This window comes from Aspergillus chevalieri, chromosome 5 (genome assembly GCF_016861735.1).
Source record: "Aspergillus chevalieri M1 DNA, chromosome 5, nearly complete sequence".
In the NCBI taxonomy this organism is placed as follows: domain Eukaryota; kingdom Fungi; phylum Ascomycota; class Eurotiomycetes; order Eurotiales; family Aspergillaceae; genus Aspergillus; species Aspergillus chevalieri.
Window position 1 is genome coordinate 3,696,625 of NC_057366.1, and position 24,783 is coordinate 3,721,407.

The window sequence follows — 24,783 nt, forward strand, 5'->3', positions numbered from 1 at the left end:
GGCAGTGGATGAAGGCCGAGGGTTTCATGGACATGGGATGGACATGGACAAGTGCATTGGCCGTTGAGGGCACATGCAGACTGGTGGTAGTGAATGATGAATGATGAAGATTATGAATGATGGATGATGATGGATGATGATGGATGATGTGTGATTGTGAATGGGCCAGGGTGGTGAATGATGTGTATGACAGGTGGTGTATGGGAGCATGGCATTGGGTGGCAGTGGGTGTGAGTGCAGCAATGTATGCAGTGTGGGCAGGCAGTGGACATGGCAGCATGACATGGACCGGTTGGACCACCGGTTGGACGACCCGTTCAATTACCCATTGAACCATGTATTCGATCACTGGTTTCAACCATGTATTCAATTACCCATTTCGATCAGCCATTTGATCAGCCATTTGATCAGCCATTTGATCAGCCATTTGATCAGCCATTCGATCAGCCATTCGATATCAGGCGTTTCAATACACGCATTCAACCACCCATTTGACAGCCCGTTCAACCAACTGTTCAATCACCCGTTTGATCACCAGTTTGATTACCCATTCAACCATGCATTCAATCAGCCATTCAACCATGCATTCAATCAGCCATTTAACGGGTTCGATTACCCATTTAACCATGTATTTGATCACCCATTCAACCATGCATTCAATCAGCCATTTAACGGGTTCGATTACCCATTTAACCATGTATTCGATCACCGGTTTCGACCATGTATTCAATCAGCCATTCAATCAGCCATTCAATCAGCCATTCAATTAGCCATTCAATCAGCCATTCAATCAGCCATTCAATCAGCCATTCAATCAGCCATTCAATCAGCCATTCAATCAGCCATTCAATCAGCCATTCAATCAGCCATTCAATCAGCCATTCAATATCAGGCGTTTCGATACACCCATTCAACGACCCGTTTGACAGCCCGTTCAACGACCCGTTTGATTACCCATTCGACTGGTTCAATCACCCATTTGACAATGCTTTCAATCAGCCATTTAACGTGTTCAATTACCCATTTAACCATGTATTCGATTACCAGTTTCGATTACCAGTTTCGATTACCAGTTTCGATTACCAGTTTCGATTACCAGTTTCGATTACCAGTTTCGATTACCAGTTTCGATTACCAGTTTCGATTACCAGTTTCGATTACCAGTTTCGATTACCAGTTTCGATTACCAGTTTCGATTACCAGTTTCGATTACCAGTTTCGATTACCAGTTTCGATCAGCCATTTCAATCAGCTGTTTTTAATAGACCCATTCGACCACCAATTTGACAGCCCGTTCAACCAACTGTTCAACCACCCGTTTGATCAGCCATTCAATCAGTGATTTGACCCGTTCAACCATGCATTCAGCCATACATTCAATCAGCCATTCAAGCATGCATTCGATTACCCATTCGACCACCGGTTCGATTACCCCGTTCGATTACCCATTTGACCATGTATTCAATGACCCATTTCGATCAGCCATTTCGATCGGCCATTTCAATCAGCCATTTCGATACACCCGTTCGACCACCCGTTCAACCATGTATTCAATCAGCTGGTTCAATCAGTTGTTCAATCAGCCATTTGACAACCAATTGAACCACCCATTCGATCAGCCATTCAACCATGCATTCAACCAACTGTTCAATCAGCCGGTTCAATCACCCATTCAACCATGTATTTGATCCAGCATTTGACCGGTTCAAGCATGCATTCAAGCATGCATTTGATCAGCCGTTTGGCCCGTTCAATGACCCGGTTCAATGACCCGTTCAACCATGGATTCAACCAACGATGATCACCCATTTGACCAGGTATTCAACTGCACATTTTCATCAGCGATTTGACAAGCCGTTCGACCACCCATTTGAGAGCCGGTTCGATTACCCATTTCACGATGTATTCGATCAGCCGTTTCAATCAGCTGTTTTAATACACCCATTCGACCACCGATTTGACAGCCCGTTCAACCAACCGTTCAACCAACCGTTCAACCAACCGTTCAACCAACCGTTCAACCAACCGTTCAACCAACCGTTCAACCAACCGTTCAACCAACCGTTCAACCAACCGTTCAACCAACCGTTCAACCAACCGTTCAACCAACCGTTCAACCAACCGTTCAACCAACCGTTCAACCAACCGTTCAACCAACCGTTCAACCAACCATTCAATCACCAGTTCGATCACCAGTTCGATCACCAGTTTGATCACCCATTCGACCACCCGTTCAACCATGTATTCAATCATCCGTTTTGATCAGTTGTTTTGACCATGCATTCAATGACCCGTTTCATTGGCCATTTGACAACGCGTTGAACCACCCATTGGATCAGCCATTCAAGCATGCATTCAATTACCAGTTCAACCACCCGTTCAATCACCCATTTGACCGGTTCAATCACCCATTCGACCGTGTATTTGATCCGGCATTTGACCCGTTCAAACATGCATTCGATCAGCCGTGTGGCCCATTCAATGACCCGATTCAATCACCCATTCGACCACCCGTTTGAGAGCCCGTTCAATGAGTCATTTGACCCATTCAGCCATTCAATCAGCCATTCAATCAGCCGTTTGACCGGTTCAAACCACATGTTTGGCCATGCATTCAACCAGACATTCGACCAGACATTCGACCAGACATTCGACCAGACATTCGACCAGACATTCGACCAGACATTCGACCAGACATTCGACCAGACATTCGACCAGACATTTGACCAGACATTTCATCATGCATTTGGTCACCCATTTGATCAGCGATTTGACCCATTCAATGATGCATTTGATCATGCATTCAATGATGCATTTGATCATGCATTCAATGATGCATTTGATCATGCATTCAATGATGCATTTGATCATGCATTTGATCATGCATTTGATCATGCATTTGATCATGCATTTGACCATGCATTTGACCAACTGTTCAATCACCCATTTGACCATGTATTCAAGCACACATTTTCATCAGCCATTTGACCACCCATTTGAGAGCCCATTTGACCGGCCGTTTGAGATCCATTTGAGAGACCATTTGAGAGACCATTTGAGAGCCCATTCAAACCGCCATTTGACCAGCGGTTGAAGGATGGATTTGGCGCAGGCGGGAATGGGCATGACAGGGGAGTGATTTGGCGGAGGAGGAGGTGGTGGTGATGGTGTGGTGGTGCGATGCAGGTGGATGTGCATAGCATAGGGGATGTGCATAGCATAGGGGGATGATTTGGACGATTGCCACAATGGGTGGATGGTGGATGGGGATGGTGGATGGGGATGGTGGATGGGGATGGTGGATGGGGATGGAAGTGAAGCAGTTGGGCAAGTGTGGCGGCAGGGATTGGATGGATTTGGGGTGGATGTCGAGGACGATAGTGGAGTGGTGGGATTTGTGGGCGAAGAGCATGGGGCAGCAGCATGGGGCAGCAGCATGGGTTGGAGGTGGTTAATGAATTGGTAGGAGAATTCGGATGGTTACAGAAGCAGTGTACGGAGGTTAGGATTAAGATTTTGATATGGATATATAGATTGATATGGATATATAGATTGATATGGATATATAGATTGATATGGATATATAGATTGATATGGATATATAGATTGATATGGATATATAGATTGATATGGATATATAGATTGATATGGATGTTGACAGGGATATATATTGACGGGGTTGGTTGAGGGAGAGAATTGGGATGCAAGAGTGGTTGGATAGAGATGTATATCATACAATATAGCGATGGGTGGGAATGGGATGATGATATATATTGGGGCGGGGTGATGGATGAGGCGACGGGTGAGGCAGCAGTGAACAAATGGATGAATGAAGGGGTGGGCAAGCGGTGAAGAAAGCGGTGAAGAAAGCGGTGAAGAAAGCGGTGGGCAAGCGGTGGGCAAGCGGTGGGCAAAGGGTGTATGGGGAGTGGTGGCAGGCGGTGTGTGGGAGGGGGCAAGCGGTGGGCAATGGGTGAATGGGGGCGAGGTGGAGCGAGGAGGATTTTGATGGCGGAAAGCGGTTGGGGGAGGGAGAAGGGAGGTATTTGGTATTGATGATATGGATGATATGGATGATATGGATGATATGGATGATATGGATGATATGGATGATATGGATGATATGGATGATATGGATGATTGTTACAGACACCAACACATCAATCTCACGTGAGAATGCGGGGAGACAAGGCAGAATCATTGGACAAGAAAGGAAGAAAGAAATGCAGGAAAAGCAGGGATCAAGCTGATATCCGATGGACATGTCACGTGATCATCTACTCCAGATATACCCCAAGGGAGTAGCCGAAAGAGTATATATCAAGACACGGCATGATTGGATCGACCCAAAATATACTCCTGGAGGAGTAGACGCAGGAGTATACCGGGAAAGATATATAAGGACGCTCATTCATGTACTTAGCTTAGTTCTTCGCGATCAATTCAAGTCTTACAGCATTGGTTACCTTCTAGTTTCTGACTCGTCCGCACTTAACCAACAACCCAGTATATATACTCGGTTGGCCTTGTTTCTCTATTCGTTACCTTTACTGTTTCTACTTGTTGAATATCTTACGGAGCCTGGAGGGGGCGACATACCCATCAACGCATACGACATACCGAACCGGACCCGGAGGGGCATTGAGCATACGATTACTTGAGAGACACTTAGGTAAGTGTCCAGTCTCGAAATACAACTAACTAGAACCCTAGGTACGATACGAGAGAAGCCAGGTTGTGACACATTGATCGCCAGTCAGTACGAGTCAGGTTTCGAGACTATATTGACTTAAAACACGAACTGCAACCATGTCTAACAACAGTAACAGCAACACTACTCCTAGATCCTCTCGTGGATCTGAGGGACGAACTCCGACTTATGAAGAACTCTTTGGAATGGTTAGCCAGCTGCAGGAAAGCATCACTACTTTGGAAGAACGACAGTCAGCCAAAGCTATCAAAGTTCGACCACCGGAACCCTTTGATGGTACTCGATACAAGTTGCGACCCTTCATCACTCAATTGGACTTGTATGTCCGCATGAACCGGAGCAAGCTCATATTTGAATCCGACAAAGTCCTACTTGCAGCAACTTACTTGACTGGACCAGCATTTGATTGGTTTGAACCTACCTTGCGTGACTTCCAGGAGAAAGATGAACAGTACCATAACGACAATACCACCGAGGTTTTCAGCAGCTTCACTGAATTCAAGAAACGACTCCAGGGAACATTCGGAGATATTGACGCCACACGGAACGCTGAACGAAAGCTATGGCGACTCAAACAGACAGGATCAGTAGCCAAGTTGGTATCTGATTTCCAGCAGATCATCACCCATCTGAATTGGGACGAGACGATGTACATTGCGAAATTCGAGGAAATGTTGAAACCAGAGATTCAGGAGAAACTGGTTTGGATGGAACGACCGACTTCATTGAACGAACTCTTTGAACGAGCCGTCAAGATTGACAACACCCTGTATGACCTTAGAGTCAGACAGAAGGAGTCACGATATGGGAACACCTTTAGAGGAAACCCACGAACGAGCCACTATCGATCGAACGATAAACGACCAGCTCAACCACGAAGCCAAGGGTATGAAGATCCCTATGGACCACGACCGATGGAGCTGGATGCCACACAGCATAGGCCCTTCGTGTCCGACAAGGAAAGAGAACGAAGAAGGAAAGAGAAACTTTGCTTCACATGTGGAAAGCCGGGCCACATGACGAAGGCATGCAAGCAACGACAGAACGTTAGGCCTCAGCAACAACGAAATGATAACAAGCAACTGCACGCTACCCAGGAGAGAGGAGCGTATGACACCACAGGAATTGTGAACCCTGAACTCAGAGCAACGAATGATTCTGGATGGCACATGCAAGAGGCTTCGGATGAGCATGGAGGACCATGGAGACCCAGAACTATGGTAGTACCCAACCTGAGCCCATTGAGGAGGTTGATGGAAGAACAGACGACCCTCACGACAGAGGAAATCGACGAGATCATGAGTTCAAGTGAAAAAGAATATTGGCCCAATGAACGGACGGTGGGATCCGACAGCGACAGCGACAAAGCCCATATAAGGACGGATGGGTCCGAAAAAGCCATCAACGAGCCAGTTCAGGAGAAATCACTCGGCGAACTGCCCAACCAAGATTGGCCAGTTAATGATTTCCTTGACGAAGAGTACGGTGCTCAGTGGAATGGCCACGATCCCAACGTGGAGGAACTCCATGAGATACCGGAGACACCTCAGAACGCAACTCCCGAAAATGAAGAACATGAAGAACAGATTCTGGCAGAAGATAATGAGGGATACACGAAGTCCAGTGTGTATAGCCCTATCTCGAAGCAACAGCTATGGTCCAAGCGATATACGGAACAACGAAAAGCCGACGAAGAAACGAATACCGACGTCGCCGCGTACTTCATTGACGATGTTGTTATCTCACTCCAGGAGAACCCCAAGAGGCTCTCTAAGGGATTGAAGGAACTATTCAATGAATTGAACACCTACTGCCCACATCAGAACTTGAAATGTTGGGAACGAACGAACGAAACTTGGGATGAACACCTACGGAAATGCGACCAACATCCATACACGTGCCCCTACTGTGGACAGAACAACGGAGAACTATGGGGATACCTACGGGATATCACGACCAAACGACTACGAGGCCCCATCCACAGCTCATGCAAGTATGATTGGTGTGATTGTGTGCACTATCGAGAGCACCCAAAGCATAACCAATTACCTTGGATTGTGTGTTATAGTCACGCCTGTGGAGAACATTACGATCGAAAGAAAATGGCGCATTATTTCCCAGAACGACCTAGGAAATACAATGACAGTTGTCCTTGTTGGGATTGGAACTGTGCATGCAGGGGGATATCTATTGCACCCAGAGCATTCAAGTATGCACTGGACTGCATGTTATGAAGATGACTGCATAGTTCACTTCGAACCCAAAGATTACTACCCAAGTCCACGACGTCTACGGCAACCAAGATGGCAAGCAAGCCTATCAGCGACACAGCGAGGATACCACTTGAAGTTTATGACACCAGTTCTCAATCAACTAGCCAGAGTGATGGTTGACTCAGGAGCTACTGGAAATTACATGGATCCTAGATTCCAGCGACAATTGGGGATCTTAGGAATTGAGAAGGCGCAGCCAGAGCCTATCTCAGGACTGAATGGTGAGAATTTGGGAAGCCACCTGACAGTCGAATCGGGATTTGTCCCTATGGCTGTAGCGGAACATGAAGAAAGGATCAATTTCGACGTGACACCGCTGGGACAATACGATATAGTGTTGGGGATTCCATGGCTCAGGAATCACAACCCGGAAATCAACTGGAAAACTGGACAAATGAACTTTGCAAATTGCGATTGCCCAAGAACAATGAAAGGACCGAGTCAACGGGAGGCCGGGACCTCACCACGATCTACAGGCAGGAGACCTGGTAGATACGTGAAGCAACCGAGAGGTGGGTTGAGAATGAATAACAGAGAAACGAATGACACAGCGACGAATATTGTTTTAGCAGCCACCAGGGCCTCAGAACGACATTGGCTGATGAATTTACCCGGATGGGCACCGGACACGACCCAGAAGTATTGCGAATACTTGATGGACGAGGATATATCCAAGAGATCAGCGCCGATTGAGGAATATCGCTCAGAAAGAGTTGATGACGTACCATCAGACTCAGAGCTAGGCTCATGGGAATGGATTGACCATAAGGGGCTAGCAGCAACGACTCAGGAACCACAGATTCCACAGGAGTATATTGAGTTTCAGCACTTGTTCAAGCAGCCTGAACGACCTGAACTACCAGACCATGGACCACACGATCATCGCATACCCCTTATGGAAGGGAAGACACCGACATGCAAGAAAATTTACCCGATGTCAGAACGAGAATCGAAAATACTACGGGAATATATCGAAGAACAATTGGCGAAAGGATTCATCAGACCATCGACATCACCAGCAGGGCACGGAGTCCTATTTGTACCGAAAAAGGATGGAAGCCTACGACTATGTGCAGATTATCGACCACTCAACGCCATCACCATCAAGGATCGACATCCATTACCAAGAGTTGATGAAATGCAAGACCGAATCAGAGGAGCAAAATGGTTCACAAAATTTGACCTTGTGGACGCCTACAATCGACTACGAATTGCCAGAGGAGAAGAATGGAAAACGACCATCAGAACGAAATATGGACATTATGAATATTTGGTCATGCCATTTGGGCTTACCAACGCACCAGCATCATTCCAACGATTCATCTATGATGTACTTGGAGTATATCTTGACATCTTTGTGATAGTCTACCTTGATGACATCTTGGTCTTCTCCAGCACCTTCGAAGAACATGTGCAGCATGTCAAGAAAGTACTGCAAAAACTTGAGGAAGCAAAGCTACGATTGAAGTTGAAAAAGTGCGAATTCCATGTTCAGGAAACCGAGTTCTTAGGACACTGGATTACTACAGAGGGAATCCAGATGGATAAGAACAAGGTTCAAGCAATCTTGGATTGGCCAGAGCTGAAGAACACCAAGGAAGTTCAACAGTTTACAGGACTTGTGAACTACTACCGACGATTCTTGAAGGACTACTCACAATTCATGACACCACTGTTCAAATTGTTGAAAAAGGGACAAGAGTTTCAATGGGGACCAGAACAACGACAAGCGTTTCAACAAGCCAAAGAAAAAATTGTATCTGCACCAGCACTTGTGCAGTTCGACCCAGAAAAGGAAACCACAATTGAAACCGACGCATCAGATTACGCCATTGGTATGAGGATGACTCAACCAGGACCAGATGGAAAACCACGAGCCGTTGCATTCCACTCACGAAAACTAGTTCAAGCGGAATTGAACTATGACATCCATGACAAGGAACTGCTAGCCATAGTGGTAGCATTCAAGACTTGGAGAGTTTATTTGGAAGGAGCACAACACACTGTACTTGTGAAAACAGATCACAAGAACCTGACCTTCTTCACAACAACTAAAGAGTTGACCCGAAGACAGGCCAGATGGGCTGAAGTACTATCGCAATACGACTTCAAGATCATCCACTGCAAAGGAAATGACAATGGACAAGCAGACGCACTCAGTCGACGACCGGACTATGAGATCAAAGACCGAACGATCAACCCAGCAATATTGAAAACGAACGAAGACGGAACCATCAGCTATAACCACCAGGTGTTAGCAGCAACCATGCATACCTCGAACAAACCTTTGGAAAAGAAAATTGTCGAAGAAACACAAAAAGATAAAATGATCCAGGATATGATTGAAAACTCAGCAGAAAACGACAAATTGACCACAGATAACAATGGATTAGTGTACTTGCACAATCTCATCTATGTGCCAAAAAGCATGAGAAATGAGATCATCAGCATGCACCATGACACTCCACTCCACGGACATTTGGGAACAGAGAAAACAGCTGAACAAATCATGAGAAACTACTACTTCCCAAACACGCGAAAAGTTGTTCAAGAATATGTGAAGAACTGTGAAACTTGCATTCGAGATAAGGCAGCAAGACATCAACCCTACGGAAAATGCAATCCCCGGATGCTCCAACACATCCATGGGAATGGGTTACCATCGACTTCATCACACAGTTACCGACATCACAAGGATATGACTCGATCACAGTCATCACAGATCGAATGACCAAATATATTCATTTGGTGCCAGCCAAAGGAACCATGACCGCAGCAGATATGGCACAGATATTCCTGAAGCATGTCATCACCAACCACGGAATGCCTCAGAAGATCACCTCAGACAGAGACAAACTGTTCACTTCAAAATTCTGGACGACACTCACGAACTTGATAGGTATAGAACACCGACTCACCACAGCCTACCACCCACAAGCAAATGGTCAAACTGAACGAACCAACCAAACGATTGAGCAATACCTACGGCACTACATCAACTATGAACAAGATGATTGGGTTAAATTCCTACCCATGGCACAGTTTGCATACAACAATGCAGAGCACTCAACACTCAAAGTAACGCCATTTTACGCCAATTATGGATACCACCCAGTGCTATATGAAAAGCCACGACCACAAGAGTCCACATCAGAAGCGGCAAATGAGACGGTCCAAAAGCTGAAGAACTTACACCACCAACTGTCAAGAGACATCGATTTCATGAACCTACGAGCGGCTATATATTACGACAAGCACCACGGAGAGGGACCTACCTTGAAGAGGGGGGAGAAAGTATTCCTGCTCCGCAGAAATATCAAAACAAAACGACCAAGTCAAAAGCTCGATCACCAGAAAATTGGACCTTTCACCATTGAAGAAAAAACAGGACCAGTGAATTATCGCTTGAAGCTACCGAAATCAATGAAGCGCATACATCCAGTATTTCACATCTCGCTATTGGAACCAGCACCAAAGAACGCCACAATCGCTGAAAACATTGAAATCGAAAGCGATGATGATGAATATGAAGTTGAACGAATTCTGGATTACAAGCAAGTTAACGGACGACCATTTTATCTGGTTAAATGGGAAGGATATGATACCTCAGAAAACACATGGGAACCTATCGCGAACTTGACGGGTTGTCACCAGTTGGTGAAGGAATACCACCAGCAACAGCAGAATCAAAGTTCTCCCAGAAGGAAGGGGAATTCATCATCTGAGTCAAACTAGGATTGTTTGACACTGCAGCAAGACGAGCAGCCTCTTCTTCATCAGCAAGACGCTCAAGCTCTTGGAGATCCTCAGCACTTGGAGGATCCTCCTCATCCAACTGCTCCATAAGCTTGGAATCATGTTCCAACATGCGACCACCACGTTCCTTAAGAAACCTCTGTTGTTTTTGAAGGCGAATAATTTTTGACATCGCCTCTTGCATCTTTTGGGAATGCTCCAACCAGAGACGCTGGGCTTCTTCAAGATCAAAAGCCAGCTTCTCCTGGTCTCGATGAAGAGAATCCCACTCACGTTCACTATGAAATTGTTTTTGACATTTGCGACCACGACGGGTACATTCAGCACAATTCTTGTTCTTTGAATCCATGACGCAGGATCTGCCGGTTTGAAAGCAATGCTCACAAGGGTTATCGACGATTAAACCGTTATCAAGGATAGAACGATACTGGAGGAGCCTGTTCCGTTTACGAATTTCATTCGACACTGGCATGATGAGTCACAACATTAGGAAAAGAAATCGACGACATTCCAGCGCTTACCTGAAAGATACCGCAGCTTTATAACTTTCGAGGACGAAAGCCTGAAAGAGGGGGAGGTAATGTTACAGACACCAACACATCAATCTCACGTGAGAATGCGGGGAGACAAGGCAGAATCATTGGACAAGAAAGGAAGAAAGAAATGCAGGAAAAGCAGGGATCAAGCTGATATCCGATGGACATGTCACGTGATCATCTACTCCAGATATACCCCCAAGGGAGTAGCCGAAAGAGTATATATCAAGACACGGCATGATTGATCGACCCAAAATATACTCCTGGAGGAGTAGACGCAGGAGTATACCGGGAAAGATATATAAGGACGCTCATTCATGTACTTAGCTTAGTTCTTCGCGATCAATTCAAGTCTTACAGCATTGGTTACCTTCTAGTTTCTGACTCGTCCGCACTTAACCAACAACCCAGTATATATACTCGGTTGGCCTTGTTTCTCTATTCGTTACCTATACCCTAGTAGCAAACCGATCCAGGGCCCAATCGGTTTTCTCTAATCCTCATTGGTCCGTCGCCGTTCCCGTCTCCGGCCCCACCCGCCCCGTTCGTCACGTCCCCGTGCCCTGTTCCAGTCCGTCGATCTGTTTGTCTGTCGCCCTCCTTCTCTTCTTCCCTTTTCTTCCTTTCCCCGATATATATATATATATATATCCTCTGTGTGTGTGGGTGCGAACATGCCCGGTTTTGGTGCGCGGATTTGTTGGGGTGTGGCCCGACCGTCGCCATTCCACCGCCATGATCGACCCGGTGAATTTGGGGGTCATTCACTCATTCAATTCATCGAATTCACAGCATTTTTCACTACACCCATTCATGGGATAGAGCAGCCATGGAGAATGAACTGTTCCAGAAGATCCCAAGCTTGCAAGTGATTATCTGTCGCCAATGCAAGCATGGCGTACGACCGGCAGAGGTCGAGCGACATCTGAAGCGGAAACATCAGTTCAAGCATCAATCCGCCCACCAGTTGGCTCAGGCAGTCCAACAGTGGGAGGATATTGAACAGGACAGTGCGGCCATCCAGATCCCACCAGTAGTCGACAACCCACTGCCCATTTTACCGTGTGAGCCCAGTGGCTTGTTATGCCAACGACAGGACCCCCCGTGCCATTATGTGGCATCCAGCATGGACACCATGCGAAAGCACTGGCGCCAGGTCCATCAATGGTCCCAACAGACCCGCCGTGGCCGGGTTGGCCAGAGAGAGCGCACACAAGGGGGCCGCTGAGCTCCGGCGTTCATTCACCACCGTAGCATGGCAGCAGATCTTCCCATCGGGCCCGGGGTCCCATTACATCCATATCCGCTTCCCAGAGGGCCACCCACCACCACCACTGCCCCCCGCGGACCAGGCCCAACGGGCCGTCGATGCCATCATCACCGCATGGGATCAGGCTCGAACGGCCCAGGAACAACAGGCCGTCATCCAGGCCGATCGGATCACCGATGCTAACCCGTGGCTCCGCCGGACCGGGTGGGCACGATACCTGGAAGGTGTGCACCCCCAGGACCTGCTCCGGCTGGTGGAAGCGCCCCCGAGGAGCCCCCGGATCCCATTGAACAGGCCATCCAGGCCATTTGGAATGCCATGGGCCAGCTGGGCCGGCGGAGCCAGCAGACCGTGCAGCGGTGTGGAACCGGCATTTGTATGGAGGCGGCCCGGACCGAGGCCGGACAGACCCCATACCGGCTGCTCCAGGCGTACATGGATGAAACCAGTGTCCAGAAGCATGTGCAGGCGTGGCAGCAAGTGTTGGGCTTCATTGCACGCACACAGGCCACCCAGGCCGGACAGGGCATGCCGGAGTGGTGTGGTCCGCTGCCCGTGTATGGGATGACCGCGCGGCAGCAGCGGAAGTGGCAGATGTTGTGGCAGCTTGCCATGCCCACCATGGCGAGGCCCCAACAGGCGCCCCATCGAGCCCGGGCTCGGGCGGTCCATATGTTCCCCGGGGCCGGTCGGATCCTAGAGCAGGGTGGGAACCCCGGCAGTTATCGGGCCACAGAGGGGCGTGGGGTGAGCCCCGGAGATCAGCCCACAGCCGGGCATGGGGTGAGCCCCGAGCATGTGGAAGAAGCAGAGGAGACTGGCAATGCAGGCAGCACCGAGCCGGCATGGATGATGAGCCCAATGGAGCGTGCCTGCTTGGAGTTTTGCATTGAGCTGCTCAACCAGCGCCACCGTGCCCATGAATATGAAAGCCCCCTTGTGTGTGCCATGGCGGTGCTCGGCTGGGGGGAGACTGGGTGGCGTGATCCCGACAGTTACCCCCCCATTTTATCGCGGATGATCAAGCTTGCGCGGTTCATGGTGGTGCAGAAGGCACTGTGGTTGGATCCCCATGTGGGGGACATTATTCAGATGTGGCAGGCACAGGCTAGCACGGCGAATGGCACAGTGAATGGCATGGTGAATGGCACTCCGAATGGCACTCCGAATGGCACTCCAAATGGCACACCGGCTAGCCCAATAGCATGGCCGTTGGCCAGTGCAGATGCCCAACTGGCCGATATCGATGAGGGCTGTGATAGTGCCAGTCCCACACGCTCCACCCCCACCACGGTGCACGATCGCCCGTCATTTCATGACCATGTGCAGCAGATGGTCAGCCGCTTCATGATCCGTGGCACCCATGGGCCCATGCAGACATTGCTCGACTGGCGCACATATGGGTTGAAGATCCATTACAATAGCACGGCGCCGGGCCATGTGGCGTGGATGGGAGCCGATGAGCTGTTGTACAAGGATCTGCATTTCACGATGGGTGAATTCCGTGGGTTCATCCACAGGCTGGTTGGGGCCACACGGGAGCTGCTGTGTGAACTATTATGTATTGCCGATGGTTCCAGCAGCGCCCACACCCCAAGCACCATGCCGCTGCCCGCCATCCCGTGGCAGGGCTTGTATGATGATCCCACCCAGGGGCACCCGGGCTGGAACTTTTTGCATGATCGCCGGACCCGGTGGCCCGTGGATGGCCGGTGGTGGATGATCCAGCGGCTGCGCACAGAGCGCCCCGTGCAGCAGCAATCCATGCGCCGGGGGCGATCCACGGCCCATTGGTGGCACAGTATCTGGCCCGGGTGGCCCGGTTCAAGGAGAAACTGGCTGTGGCCATCCATATGACGGCGGGGCAGCCGGCACGGGCCCCCGAGCTGCTCAGTGTGCAGTATGTCAACACGCCGAACAACCAATTCCGCAATGTGTTCATTGAGGATGGGATGGTGACACTGGTGACTGCATACCACAAGGGCTTCCATGCGAGCAACGACAGCAAGCTGATCCACCGGTATGTGCCACGGGCGGTCGGGGAGTTGGTGGTGTGGTATATGTGGCTGGCGATGCCATTCATTGACCAGTTGACAGCGTGGCAGGCCGGCACTGCGCATGGCACGGTGAATGGCACATCGAATGGTATGTCAAATGGCACATCGAACGGCACATGGAATGGTATGTCGAATGGCACATCGAATGGTATGTCGAATGGCACATCGAACGGCACATTGAATGGCACACGAGCCGGCACGGTGAATGGCACGGTGAATGGTACAGTGAATGGCATGTCGAACGGCACATCGAACGGCACATTGAACAGCACATTGAACAGCACATGGAATGGCACACAAGCCGGCACATTGAATGGCACACTGAATGGCACGGCGAACGGCATACTGAATGGCACACTGATTGGCACACAAGCCGGCACGGCGAATGGCACACGAGCCAGCACGGTGAATGGCACATCAAACAGCACATTGAACGGCACATGGAATGGCACACGAGCCGGCACGGTCAATGGCACACTGAATGGCAGGGCGAACGGCACACTGAATGGCACATCAAACGGCACAGCAAATGGCATATCAAACGACACACTGAATGGCACATCGAACAGCACATTGAATGGCACACGAGCCGGCACGGTGAATGGCACGGTGAATGGTACAGTGAATGGCATGTCGAACGGCACATCGAACGGCACATTGAACAGCACATTGAACAGCACATGGAATGGCACACAAGCCGGCACATTGAATGGCACACTGAATGGCACGGCGAACGGCATACTGAATGGCACACTGATTGGCACACAAGCCGGCACGGCGAATGGCACACGAGCCAGCACGGTGAATGGCACATCAAACAGCACATTGAACGGCACATGGAATGGCACACGAGCCGGCACGGTCAATGGCACACTGAATGGCAGGGCGAACGGCACACTGAATGGCACATCAAACGGCACAGCAAATGGCATATCAAACGACACACTGAATGGCACATCGAACAGCACATTGAACGGCACATCGAACAGCATGTTGAACGGCACAACAAACAGCATACCGATTGGCACATTGAACGGCACATCGAATGGCACATGGAATGGCACACGAGCTGGCACAGTGAATGGCACATCGAACAGCACATTGAACGGCACATGGAATGGCACACCAAATGGTACGGTGAATGGCATGTTGAATGGTAGACTGAACGGCACATCAAACAGCACATCGAACAGCACACCGATTGGCACACCGATTGGCACACAGGCCGGCACATCAAACAGCACATTGAATGGCACATTGAACAGCACATTGAACGGCACATGGAATGGCACACAAGCCGGCACATTGAATGGCACACTGAATGGCACGGCGAACGGCACACTGAATGGCACATTGATTGGCACGTCGAACGGCACACCGGCATGGCAGCCCCCCAGCCCATATTTATGGGGCCCCGACCCGGGCATGCAGCGGCCATGGACCCCCGAGCGATTCCGGGAGGTGTTGAAGCGGGAGACCCAGGCCCGGCTCGGCCAGGCATTGAATATTCCGGCGTACCGGGACATTGCCATTGGCATCAGCCGGCGGTTCCTGCGGGCATCCAGCACATTCACCAGTGACCGCCAGGATGAAACGGAGCAGGCGGCGGCATTGGATGCTGACTGTGAGGACGGCATGGATGCGGACCAGTGGATGGCGCATATGACGGATTTACAGGCGGGCCATTCATCGCACGTGGCGGGGATGGTATATGGGCGGCAGCTGATGGAGCAGGCGGGCACAACAAGCCACCGGCGGGCAATGTTCCGGCAGTCCAGTGTGGATTGGCACCAGTTTCTGGGGTTCGGCTGCGGCACGGGGGTTCCAGGAGATGTCCATGCCGACATTGATGCCGGTGGGCTTCGGGCTGGCTTGGTGGATGAAGGCAGCTGTCCAAGCCGCCGTCCCGGTCAGGAACAGGTTAGGGCTCGCTTGGTGGATGATCCCGGTCAGGAATGGGTTAGGGCTTGCTTGGTGGATGATCCCGGTCAGGAATGGGTTAGGGCTTGCTTGGTGAATGATCCCGGTCAGGAACGGGTTAGGGCTCGCTTGGTGAGTGATCCCAGTCAGGAAGGGGTTAGGGCTCGCTTGGTGGATGAAGGCAACCGTCCAATTCACCATCCCGGTCAGGAACGGGTTAGGGCTCGCTTGGTGGATGAAGGTAGCTGTCCAATTCACCATCCCGGTCAGGAACGGGTTAGGGCTTGCTTGGTGAATGATCCCGGTCAGGAACGGGTTAGGGCTCGCCCCGTGCTTGGGAAACGCAAGCGGGCCCCATGGCAGGTGGAGGCTGAGGAGCACCACATGGAGCGGCGCCACCAGCTGCAGACCATGGACATGGCCGCTGCGCTGCAGCAGATGACCGGTCAGGCCGGCATGCAGTTCCAGGGCATCCAGGCACCCGCCATGGCGGCGATCCAGCAGGGCAAGAGCCCCGTGGTGGCAGTCATGCCCACCGGCGGTGGGAAAAGCATGTTATTCATGTTGCCCGCGTGGGCCGTCCCCGGGGCACCACCATTGTGGTGGTGCCATTGATCTCGCTGCGGCAGGATATGCAGCAGCGGTGCCGGCGGCTAGGCATCCCATGTATGGCATGGGACCGGCAGCAGCCATGTGATGAAGCAGCCATTGTGCTGGTCACACCGGAATCGGCTGTCACCCCCGATTTCCATTCATTCATCAACCGGTTGGTGGTGATGCAGCGGCTGGACCGGGTGGTGATTGATGAATGCCATGTCATTATGAACCAGCAGAAGAACTTCCGGTCCGCCATGGCACAGCTTGGGAAGCTCGTTCGGGCCCGTACACAGATGGTGTTTTTAACGGCCACATTGCCCCCGAGATGGAACCGGAGTTCAGCCAGCGCATTCACCACCCACAGGATCAGATCGATATATATCGGGCCCGCACGAGCCGCGGCAATGTGGCATATGGGGTGTGGCGGCCACCGATTCCACACACTGCACCACATGGATATGGATGGGAGCAGGATGCCCGGATTATTCAGTTCCTGCAGGCGCAGCTCCAGTGGGCCCGGGCCCGGGGGGGGAAGATGGTGATATATGCCAACCGGGTCCACCAGGTGCAGGCGATGGCGGCGGTATTGGGATGTGAGGCGTATTTCAGTGGGCAGGTGGACCGGGGTGGGATTTTGGGGCGGTTCATGGGAGGGGATTCCACAGTGCTTTGCGTGACCAGTGCATTGGGCATGGGGGTTGATATTCCGAATATCCGAGTGATCATTCATCTTGGGACGCCCCGGACGTTATTGGATTATGCACAGGAAAGTGGGCGAGCCGGGCGGGATGGGCAGGCCAGCCAGGCGATCATTATCCAGCCGGCGGGGTGGGCGGAGGATGAGCGACATCTGGGCACACCGGAGGTGGAGCTGGTGCAGCAATACATGGGGGTGGTGGCAGGTTGGGGATGCCGGCGGGTGGTACTGGACGATTATCTGGATGGGACGGTGAATGGATACCGGCGGCAGCATTGCGGGGATGACGGGGACGAGCAGGCATGTGATGGGTGTAATGTGCAGTGGCGTGTAGGGCACGTGGGTGGTGATGAGGCCGGGCATGAGGCTGGGCATGAGGCCGGGTGTGTGGGCTTGCACCATGGCCCAGGGCAGGCGGTTCGGCCAGTGTTAGGGCTGGCAGATGACCCAGACTGGCGGGCGCGCAGTGCCACGAGGCGTTCCAATGGTCGGGGGCTCAGGCGCGGAATGGAGTATGATTCCAGCAGAGCAGCGGGCTCATGCAGCCCAAGCCGAAGCCGGAGCCATAGCCCACGCCGGAGCCCGAGCCATAGCCCGAGCCATAGCCCAAGCCCGAGCCATAGCCCGAGCCATAGCCCAAGCCCAAGCCATAGCCCGAGCCATATCCCATGCCGGAGCCATAGCCATAGCCCAAGCCCAAGCCGGAGCCCAAGCCGGAGCCATAGCCCGGGCCGGAGCCATAGCCCAAACCGGAGCCACAGCCCGAGCCCGAGCCACAGCCCGAGCCCGAGCCACAGCCCGAGCCCAAGTCAGCACCGGCGCCACAGCCATAGCCCAAGCCCAAGCCATAGCCCGAGCCCGAGCCATAGCCCGAACCAACGCCAGCACCAGCACCCGAGCCCGAGCCACCGCCAGCAGCAGCGCCAGTGGGCCGCGGCCGACATTCAATTCCGCCGGCAACAGTCCCAGGCATGGCTGGATGAGGAGTTTGGGGAGCAGGAGGCTCAGCAGTGGCGGGATCGATGTTATATCTGCGCCATGGCCCAGGCGGATGACCAGCACGATTTATATTCATGCCGGCATGCACGCAGCCAGGCGGCCAAGCAGTGGATGCTGCAGGTTCGCCGGCGGATCCAGTACAGCCGATTCAGCGGGTGTTTTTCCTGTGGGATGCCGCAGACGATATGCGCCGGGTGGGAGCCGGGCGGCCGGTGTCAGTACCGGGGGTTTTGATCCCCATGGTGGCGATGATGCTGCATGGGCCATGGGGGTGGGCATTCGGGGGCATGGCAGCGGCGACTGGTGGGATTGCAGGTCGACGGCGCGGACATTGGGGCGGTGATTGGGTGGCTGGGGCAGCGCAGCCGGGCGGGCCATAGCCAGTTGTTTGAGGAGTTTTGTTGGCTGCGGCGGGGTGAGTCAGGAGGTTGAGTTGGGGTTGGAGTCGGGAGGCAGAGAGATGGAGGATTGGTCAGGACCATAGCGATGTATAGAGATGTATATAGAGTTGTATGTCAAGACGTATACAGTGATGTATATAGAGATGTATAGTGATATGTATATCGATAAGTATGTGTATATATATATATATGTATGTATGTAGTCCGACAGTGGAGATATATAGCATGGATGGGAAGGCGTTGAGGGTAGATATTTGAGTACGGCAGTGGATGAAGGCCGAGGGTTTCATGGACATGGGATGGACATGGACAAGCGCATTGGCCGTTGAGCACACAGGCAGACTGGTGGTAGTGAATGATGAAGATTATTGTGACGGCCTGGTCACGTTGGTTGATTATCACGTGAGGTGTGGTTGTTTGCTTTATTGCTTTGTTGATAAATATGGCGTTACCTCCTTTCTTCCTTCCTCATGTTGATTATTCTCGTCGATAGCTACCTAGGTAGAACCCATGAGTTGGACGTTCCATCATCCTAGTAGAGCGCCGTGACAATTATGAATGATGGATGATGATGGATGATGATGGATGATGATGGATGATGTGTGATTGTGAATGGGCCAGGGTGGTGAATGATGTGTATGACAGGTGGTGTATGGGAGCATGGCATTGGGTGGCAGTGGGTGTGAGTGCAGCAAGGTATGCAGTGTGGGCAGGCAGTGGACATGGCAGCATGACATGGACCGGTTGGACCACCGGTTGGACGACCCGTTCAATTACCCATTGAACCATGTATTCGATCATTGGTTTCAACCATGTATTCAATTACCCATTTCGATCAGCCATTTGATCAGCCATTTGATCAGCCATTTGATCAGCCATTTGATCAGCCATTTGATCAGCCATTTGATCAGCCATTTGATCAGCCATTTGATCAGCCATTCAACCACCCATTTGACAGCCCGTTCAACCAACTGTTCAATCACCCGTTTGATCACCAGTTTGATCACCCATTCAACCATGCATTCGATCACCCATTCAACCATGCATTCAATTACCCATTTAACCATGTATTCGATCACCGGTTTCGACCATGTATTCAATCAGCCATTCAATCAGCCATTCAATCAGCCATTCAATCAGCCATTCAATCAGCCATTCAATCAGCCATTCAATATCAGGCGTTTCGATACACCCATTCAACCACCCGTTTGATCACCCATTCGACTGGTTCAATCACCCATTTGACAATGCATTCAATCAGCCATTTAACGTGTTCGATTACCCATTTAACCATGTATTCGATTACCAGTTTCGATTACCAGTTTTGATCAGCCATTTCAATCAGCTGTTTCAATACACGCATTCAACCACCCATTTGACAGCCCGTTCAACCAACTGTTCAATCACCCGTTTGATCACCCATTCGACCATGCATTCGACCACCCATTCAACCATGTATTCAACCATGTATTCAATCAGCCGTTTTGACCATGCATTCAATGACCCATTTCATTGGCCATTTGACAACGCGTTGAAACACCCGTTGAACCACCCATTCAAGCATGCATTCAATTACCAGTTCGACCACCCATTCAATCACGCATTTGGTCACCCATTTCATCAGCGATTTGACAAGCCGTTGGACCACCTGTTGGACCACCCGTTTGATCAGCCATTCAATCAGTGATTTGACCCGTTCAACCATGCATTCAGCCATACATTCAATCAGCCATTCAAGCATGCATTCGATTACCCATTCGACCACCGGTTCGATTACCCCGTTCGATTACCCATTTGACCATGTATTCAATGACCCATTTCGATCAGCCATTTCGATCAGCCATTTCGATCGGCCATTTCAATCAGCCATTTCGATACACCCGTTCGACCACCCGTTCAACCATGTATTTGATCACTGGTTTCAACCATGTATTCAATCAGCCATTTGATCAGCCATTTGATCAGCCATTTGATCAGCCATTTGATCAGCCATTTGATCAGCCATTTGATCAGCCATTTGATCAGCCATTTGATCAGCCATTTGATCAGCCATTTGATCAGCCATTTGATCAGCCATTTGATCAGCCATTTGATCAGCCATTTGATCAGCCATTCAATCAGTGATTTGACCCGTTCAACCATGCATTTAGCCATACATTCAATCAGCCATTCAACCATGCATTCAACCATGTATTTGATCAGCCGTTTGGCCCGTTCAATGACCCATTTCAATGACCCATTCAACCATGCATTCAACCAACGATAATCACCCATTTGACCATGTATTCAACTGCACATTTTCATCAGCGATTTGACAAACCCGTTCGACCACCCATTGGAGAGCCCGTTCGATCACCTGTTTCACCATGTATTCAATCAGCCGTTTCAATCAGCTGTTTTAATACACCCATTCGACCACCGATTTGACAGCCCGTTCAACCAACCATTCAATCACCAGTTCGATCACCAGTTCGATCACCAGTTCGATCACCAGTTCAACCATGTATTCAATCATCCATTTTGATCAGTTGTTTTGACCATGCATTCAATCACCCATTTCATCGGCCATTTGACAACCCGTTGAACCACCCATTGGATCAGCCATTCAAGCATGCATTCAATTACCCGTTCAACCACCCGTTCAATCACCCATTTGACCGGTTCAATCACCCATTCGACCGTGTATTTGATCCGGCATTTGACCGGTTCAAGCATGCATTCAAGCATGCATTTGATCAGCCGTGTGGCCGATTCAATGACCCGTTTCAAAGCCCCGTTCGACCACCCGTTTGAGAGCGCGTTCAATCAGTGATTTGACGCATTCAACCATGCGTTCAGCCATACATTCAATCATCCATTCAACCACCGGTTCGATTACCCATTCAACAATGCATTCAACAATGCATGCATTTGACGAACGGTTCGACCACCGATTTGAGAGCCCGTTTGATTACCCATTTCACCATGTATTCGATCAGCCATTTCAATCAGCCATTTCAATCAGCCATTTCAATCAGCCATTTCAATCAGCCATTTCAATCAGCCATTTCAATCAGCCATTTCAATCAGCCATTTCAATCAGCCATTTCAATCAGCCATTTCAATCAGCCATTTCAATCAGCCATTTCAATCAGCCATTTCGATCAGCCATTCAATCACCCATTTGACCGGTTCAAACCACATGTTTGGCCATGCATTCAACCAGACATTTGACCAGACATTCGACCAGACATTTCATCATGCATTTGGTCACCCATTTGATCAGCGATTTGACCCATTCAACGATGCATTTGATCATGCATTTGATCATGCATTCGACCAACTGTTCAATCACCCATTTGACCATGTATTCAAGCACACATTTTCATCAGCCATTTGACCACCCATTTGAGAGCCCGTTTGACTGGCCGTTTGAGATCCATTTGAGAGACCATTTGAGAGACCATTTGAGAGCCCATTCAAACCGCCATTTGACCAGCGGTTGAAGGATGGATTTGGCGCAGGCGGGAATGGGCATGACAGGGGAGTGATTTGGCGGAGGAGGAGGTGGTGGTGATGGTGTGGTGGTGCGATGCAGGTGGATGTGCATAGCATAGGAGGATGATTTGGACGATTGCCACAATGGGTGGATGGTGGATGGGGATGGTGGATGGGGATGGAAGTGAAGCAGTTGGGCAAGTGTGGCGGCAGGGATTGGATGGATTTGGGGTGGATGTCGAGGACGATAGTGGAGTGGTGGGATTTGTGGGCGAAGAGCATGGGGCAGCAGCATGGGTTGGAGGTGGTTAATGAATTGGTAGGAGAATTCGGATGGTTACCGAAGCAGTGTACGGAGGTTAGGATTAAGATTTTGATATGGATATATAGATTGATATGGATGTTGACAGGGATATATATTGACGGGGTTGGTTGAGGGAGAGAATTGGGATGCAAGAGTGGTTGGATAGAGATATATATCATACAAGATAGCGATGGGTGGGAATGGGATGATGATATATATTGGGGCGGGGGTGATGGATGAGGCGACGGGTGAGGCAGCAGTGAACCAATGGATGAATGAAGGGGTGGGCAAGCCGTGAACAAAGCGGTGGGCAAGCGGTGGGCAATGGGTGTATGGGGAGTGGTGGCGGGCGGTGTGTGGGAGGCGATGGGTGAATGGGGGCGAGGTGGAGCGAGGAGGATTTTGATGGTGGAAAGCGGTTGGGGGAGGGAGAAGGGTGGTATTTGGTATTGATGATATGCAGTGGATGTGGATTGATTGGAGGGAATGAAAGATGATGGGGAGTGGATGGAGGCGGAGGCGGAGGCGGAGGCGGAGGTGGTTGGGGGTGAGATGGGTGGATGGATTGAAAGATTATTGGGGAGATGATGGTGTTATGTTATTAGGGAGATGATGAGGTTATTAGGGATAGGGAGATGATGGTGTTATGTTATTAGGGAGATGATGAGGTTATTAGGGATAGGGAGATGATGAGGTTATACGGGATAGGGAGATGATGATGTTATTAGGGATAGGGAGATGATGATGTTATTAGGGATAGGGAGATGACGGTGTTATGTTATTAGGGAGATGATGAGGTTATACGGGATAGGGAGATGATGTTATTCGGGGGTTATGCAGGATAGAGGGATGATAATAGTCATTATTCAGGATATTGATGTTATGTTATGTTATTGGGGAGACAGTTATGATTGTTATTTGGGAGATGGATATGATGATATGTTATTAGGGAGACAGTGGAAGGAGGTTATCAGGGATGGGTGGGTGGATGAGATTGGGATTGGGAATGGTATTGGGGATAGGGGATGATGTTATTCAGGATAGGGATAGAAGTGTTATGCGGGGGTTATACGGGGGTTATGCGGGGTTATGCAGGGTAGAGTGATGATGATAGTTGTTATTCGGGAGATGGATATGATGTGAGGTTATGCAGGAGATGGATATGATGTGAGGTTATGCAGGAGATGGATATGATGTTATGATGTTATGTTAGTAGGGTTAGAGTGGAAGGATGAGATTGGGATGAGTAGGGATGGATAGCGATGTGATGTTATTAGGGATAGAGTGGAAGGAGGTTATTAGGGAGATTGTGGATGGGAATGAATGGGGATGAGCGGGGAGTGATTTGCAGGAGGCAACAGCGGCAGTGGTGGGGCATGGAGGGATGGAGGGATGGAGGGATGGAGGGATGGAGGCAGTGATGGGCAGTGTGAATGGATTGGGGCGAAGTGGATGGGCGGGGGTTGATTGGGAGTGTGAGTATGGATTGGGAGGGGAAGCAGGGAAGCAGGCGAGGGGGATGGATGATGGAGGGTACGGGTGGCGGTGGGTGTGGCGGTGGCGGTGGCAGTGGGAAGTGGTATGTGAAGTGGTATGTGTTCGATTTAGGAGGGAATGAAGGATGAGGGGTTAGGGGCAGTGGATGGACCCCGGAGGGGTTAGGGGGTGAATGGTGATTGATTGGGGATGGGTGATTCGGGTGTTAGGGTCAGGGTTAGGGTTTAGGGTTAGGGTTAGGGTTAGGGTTAGGGTTAGGTTAGGTTAGGGTTAGGGTTAGGGTTAGGG

At 50.4% G+C, this 24,783-nt stretch overlaps 5 protein-coding genes across 5 annotated transcripts; 3 read left to right on the forward strand and 2 right to left on the reverse strand.

Moving 5' to 3' along the window:
- Positions 1-10,609: 10,609 nt before the first annotated feature.
- On the reverse strand, positions 10,610-11,089 carry ACHE_51308A (uncharacterized protein; the record flags this gene model as incomplete). The annotated part of the gene is made up of 1 exon (XM_043281122.1): positions 10,610-11,089. The coding sequence occupies one exon, from the start codon at positions 11,087-11,089 to the stop codon at positions 10,610-10,612; it is 480 nt and encodes a 159-aa protein (XP_043138632.1).
- A 1,299-nt stretch (positions 11,090-12,388) lies between these two features.
- ACHE_51309S (uncharacterized protein) lies at positions 12,389-14,403 on the forward strand (the record flags this gene model as incomplete). Its single annotated transcript, XM_043281123.1, has 2 exons — positions 12,389-12,799; positions 12,850-14,403. The coding sequence occupies 2 exons, from the start codon at positions 12,389-12,391 to the stop codon at positions 14,401-14,403; spliced, it is 1,965 nt and encodes a 654-aa protein (XP_043138633.1).
- A 95-nt stretch (positions 14,404-14,498) lies between these two features.
- Positions 14,499-17,138, forward strand: ACHE_51310S (uncharacterized protein; the record flags this gene model as incomplete). Its single annotated transcript, XM_043281124.1, has 1 exon — positions 14,499-17,138. One exon carries the CDS (start codon positions 14,499-14,501, stop codon positions 17,136-17,138), a length of 2,640 nt encoding a protein of 879 aa, XP_043138634.1.
- Positions 17,139-17,868: 730 nt separating this feature from the next.
- ACHE_51311A (uncharacterized protein) lies at positions 17,869-18,219 on the reverse strand (the record flags this gene model as incomplete). Its single annotated transcript, XM_043281125.1, has 1 exon — positions 17,869-18,219. One exon carries the CDS (start codon positions 18,217-18,219, stop codon positions 17,869-17,871), a length of 351 nt encoding a protein of 116 aa, XP_043138635.1.
- A 4,619-nt stretch (positions 18,220-22,838) lies between these two features.
- ACHE_51312S (uncharacterized protein) lies at positions 22,839-22,998 on the forward strand (the record flags this gene model as incomplete). The annotated part of the gene is made up of 1 exon (XM_043281126.1): positions 22,839-22,998. A coding segment is annotated over one exon (160 nt), but the record flags the coding sequence as incomplete, so codon positions are not given.
- Between the last annotated feature and the right edge of the window lie 1,785 nt (positions 22,999-24,783).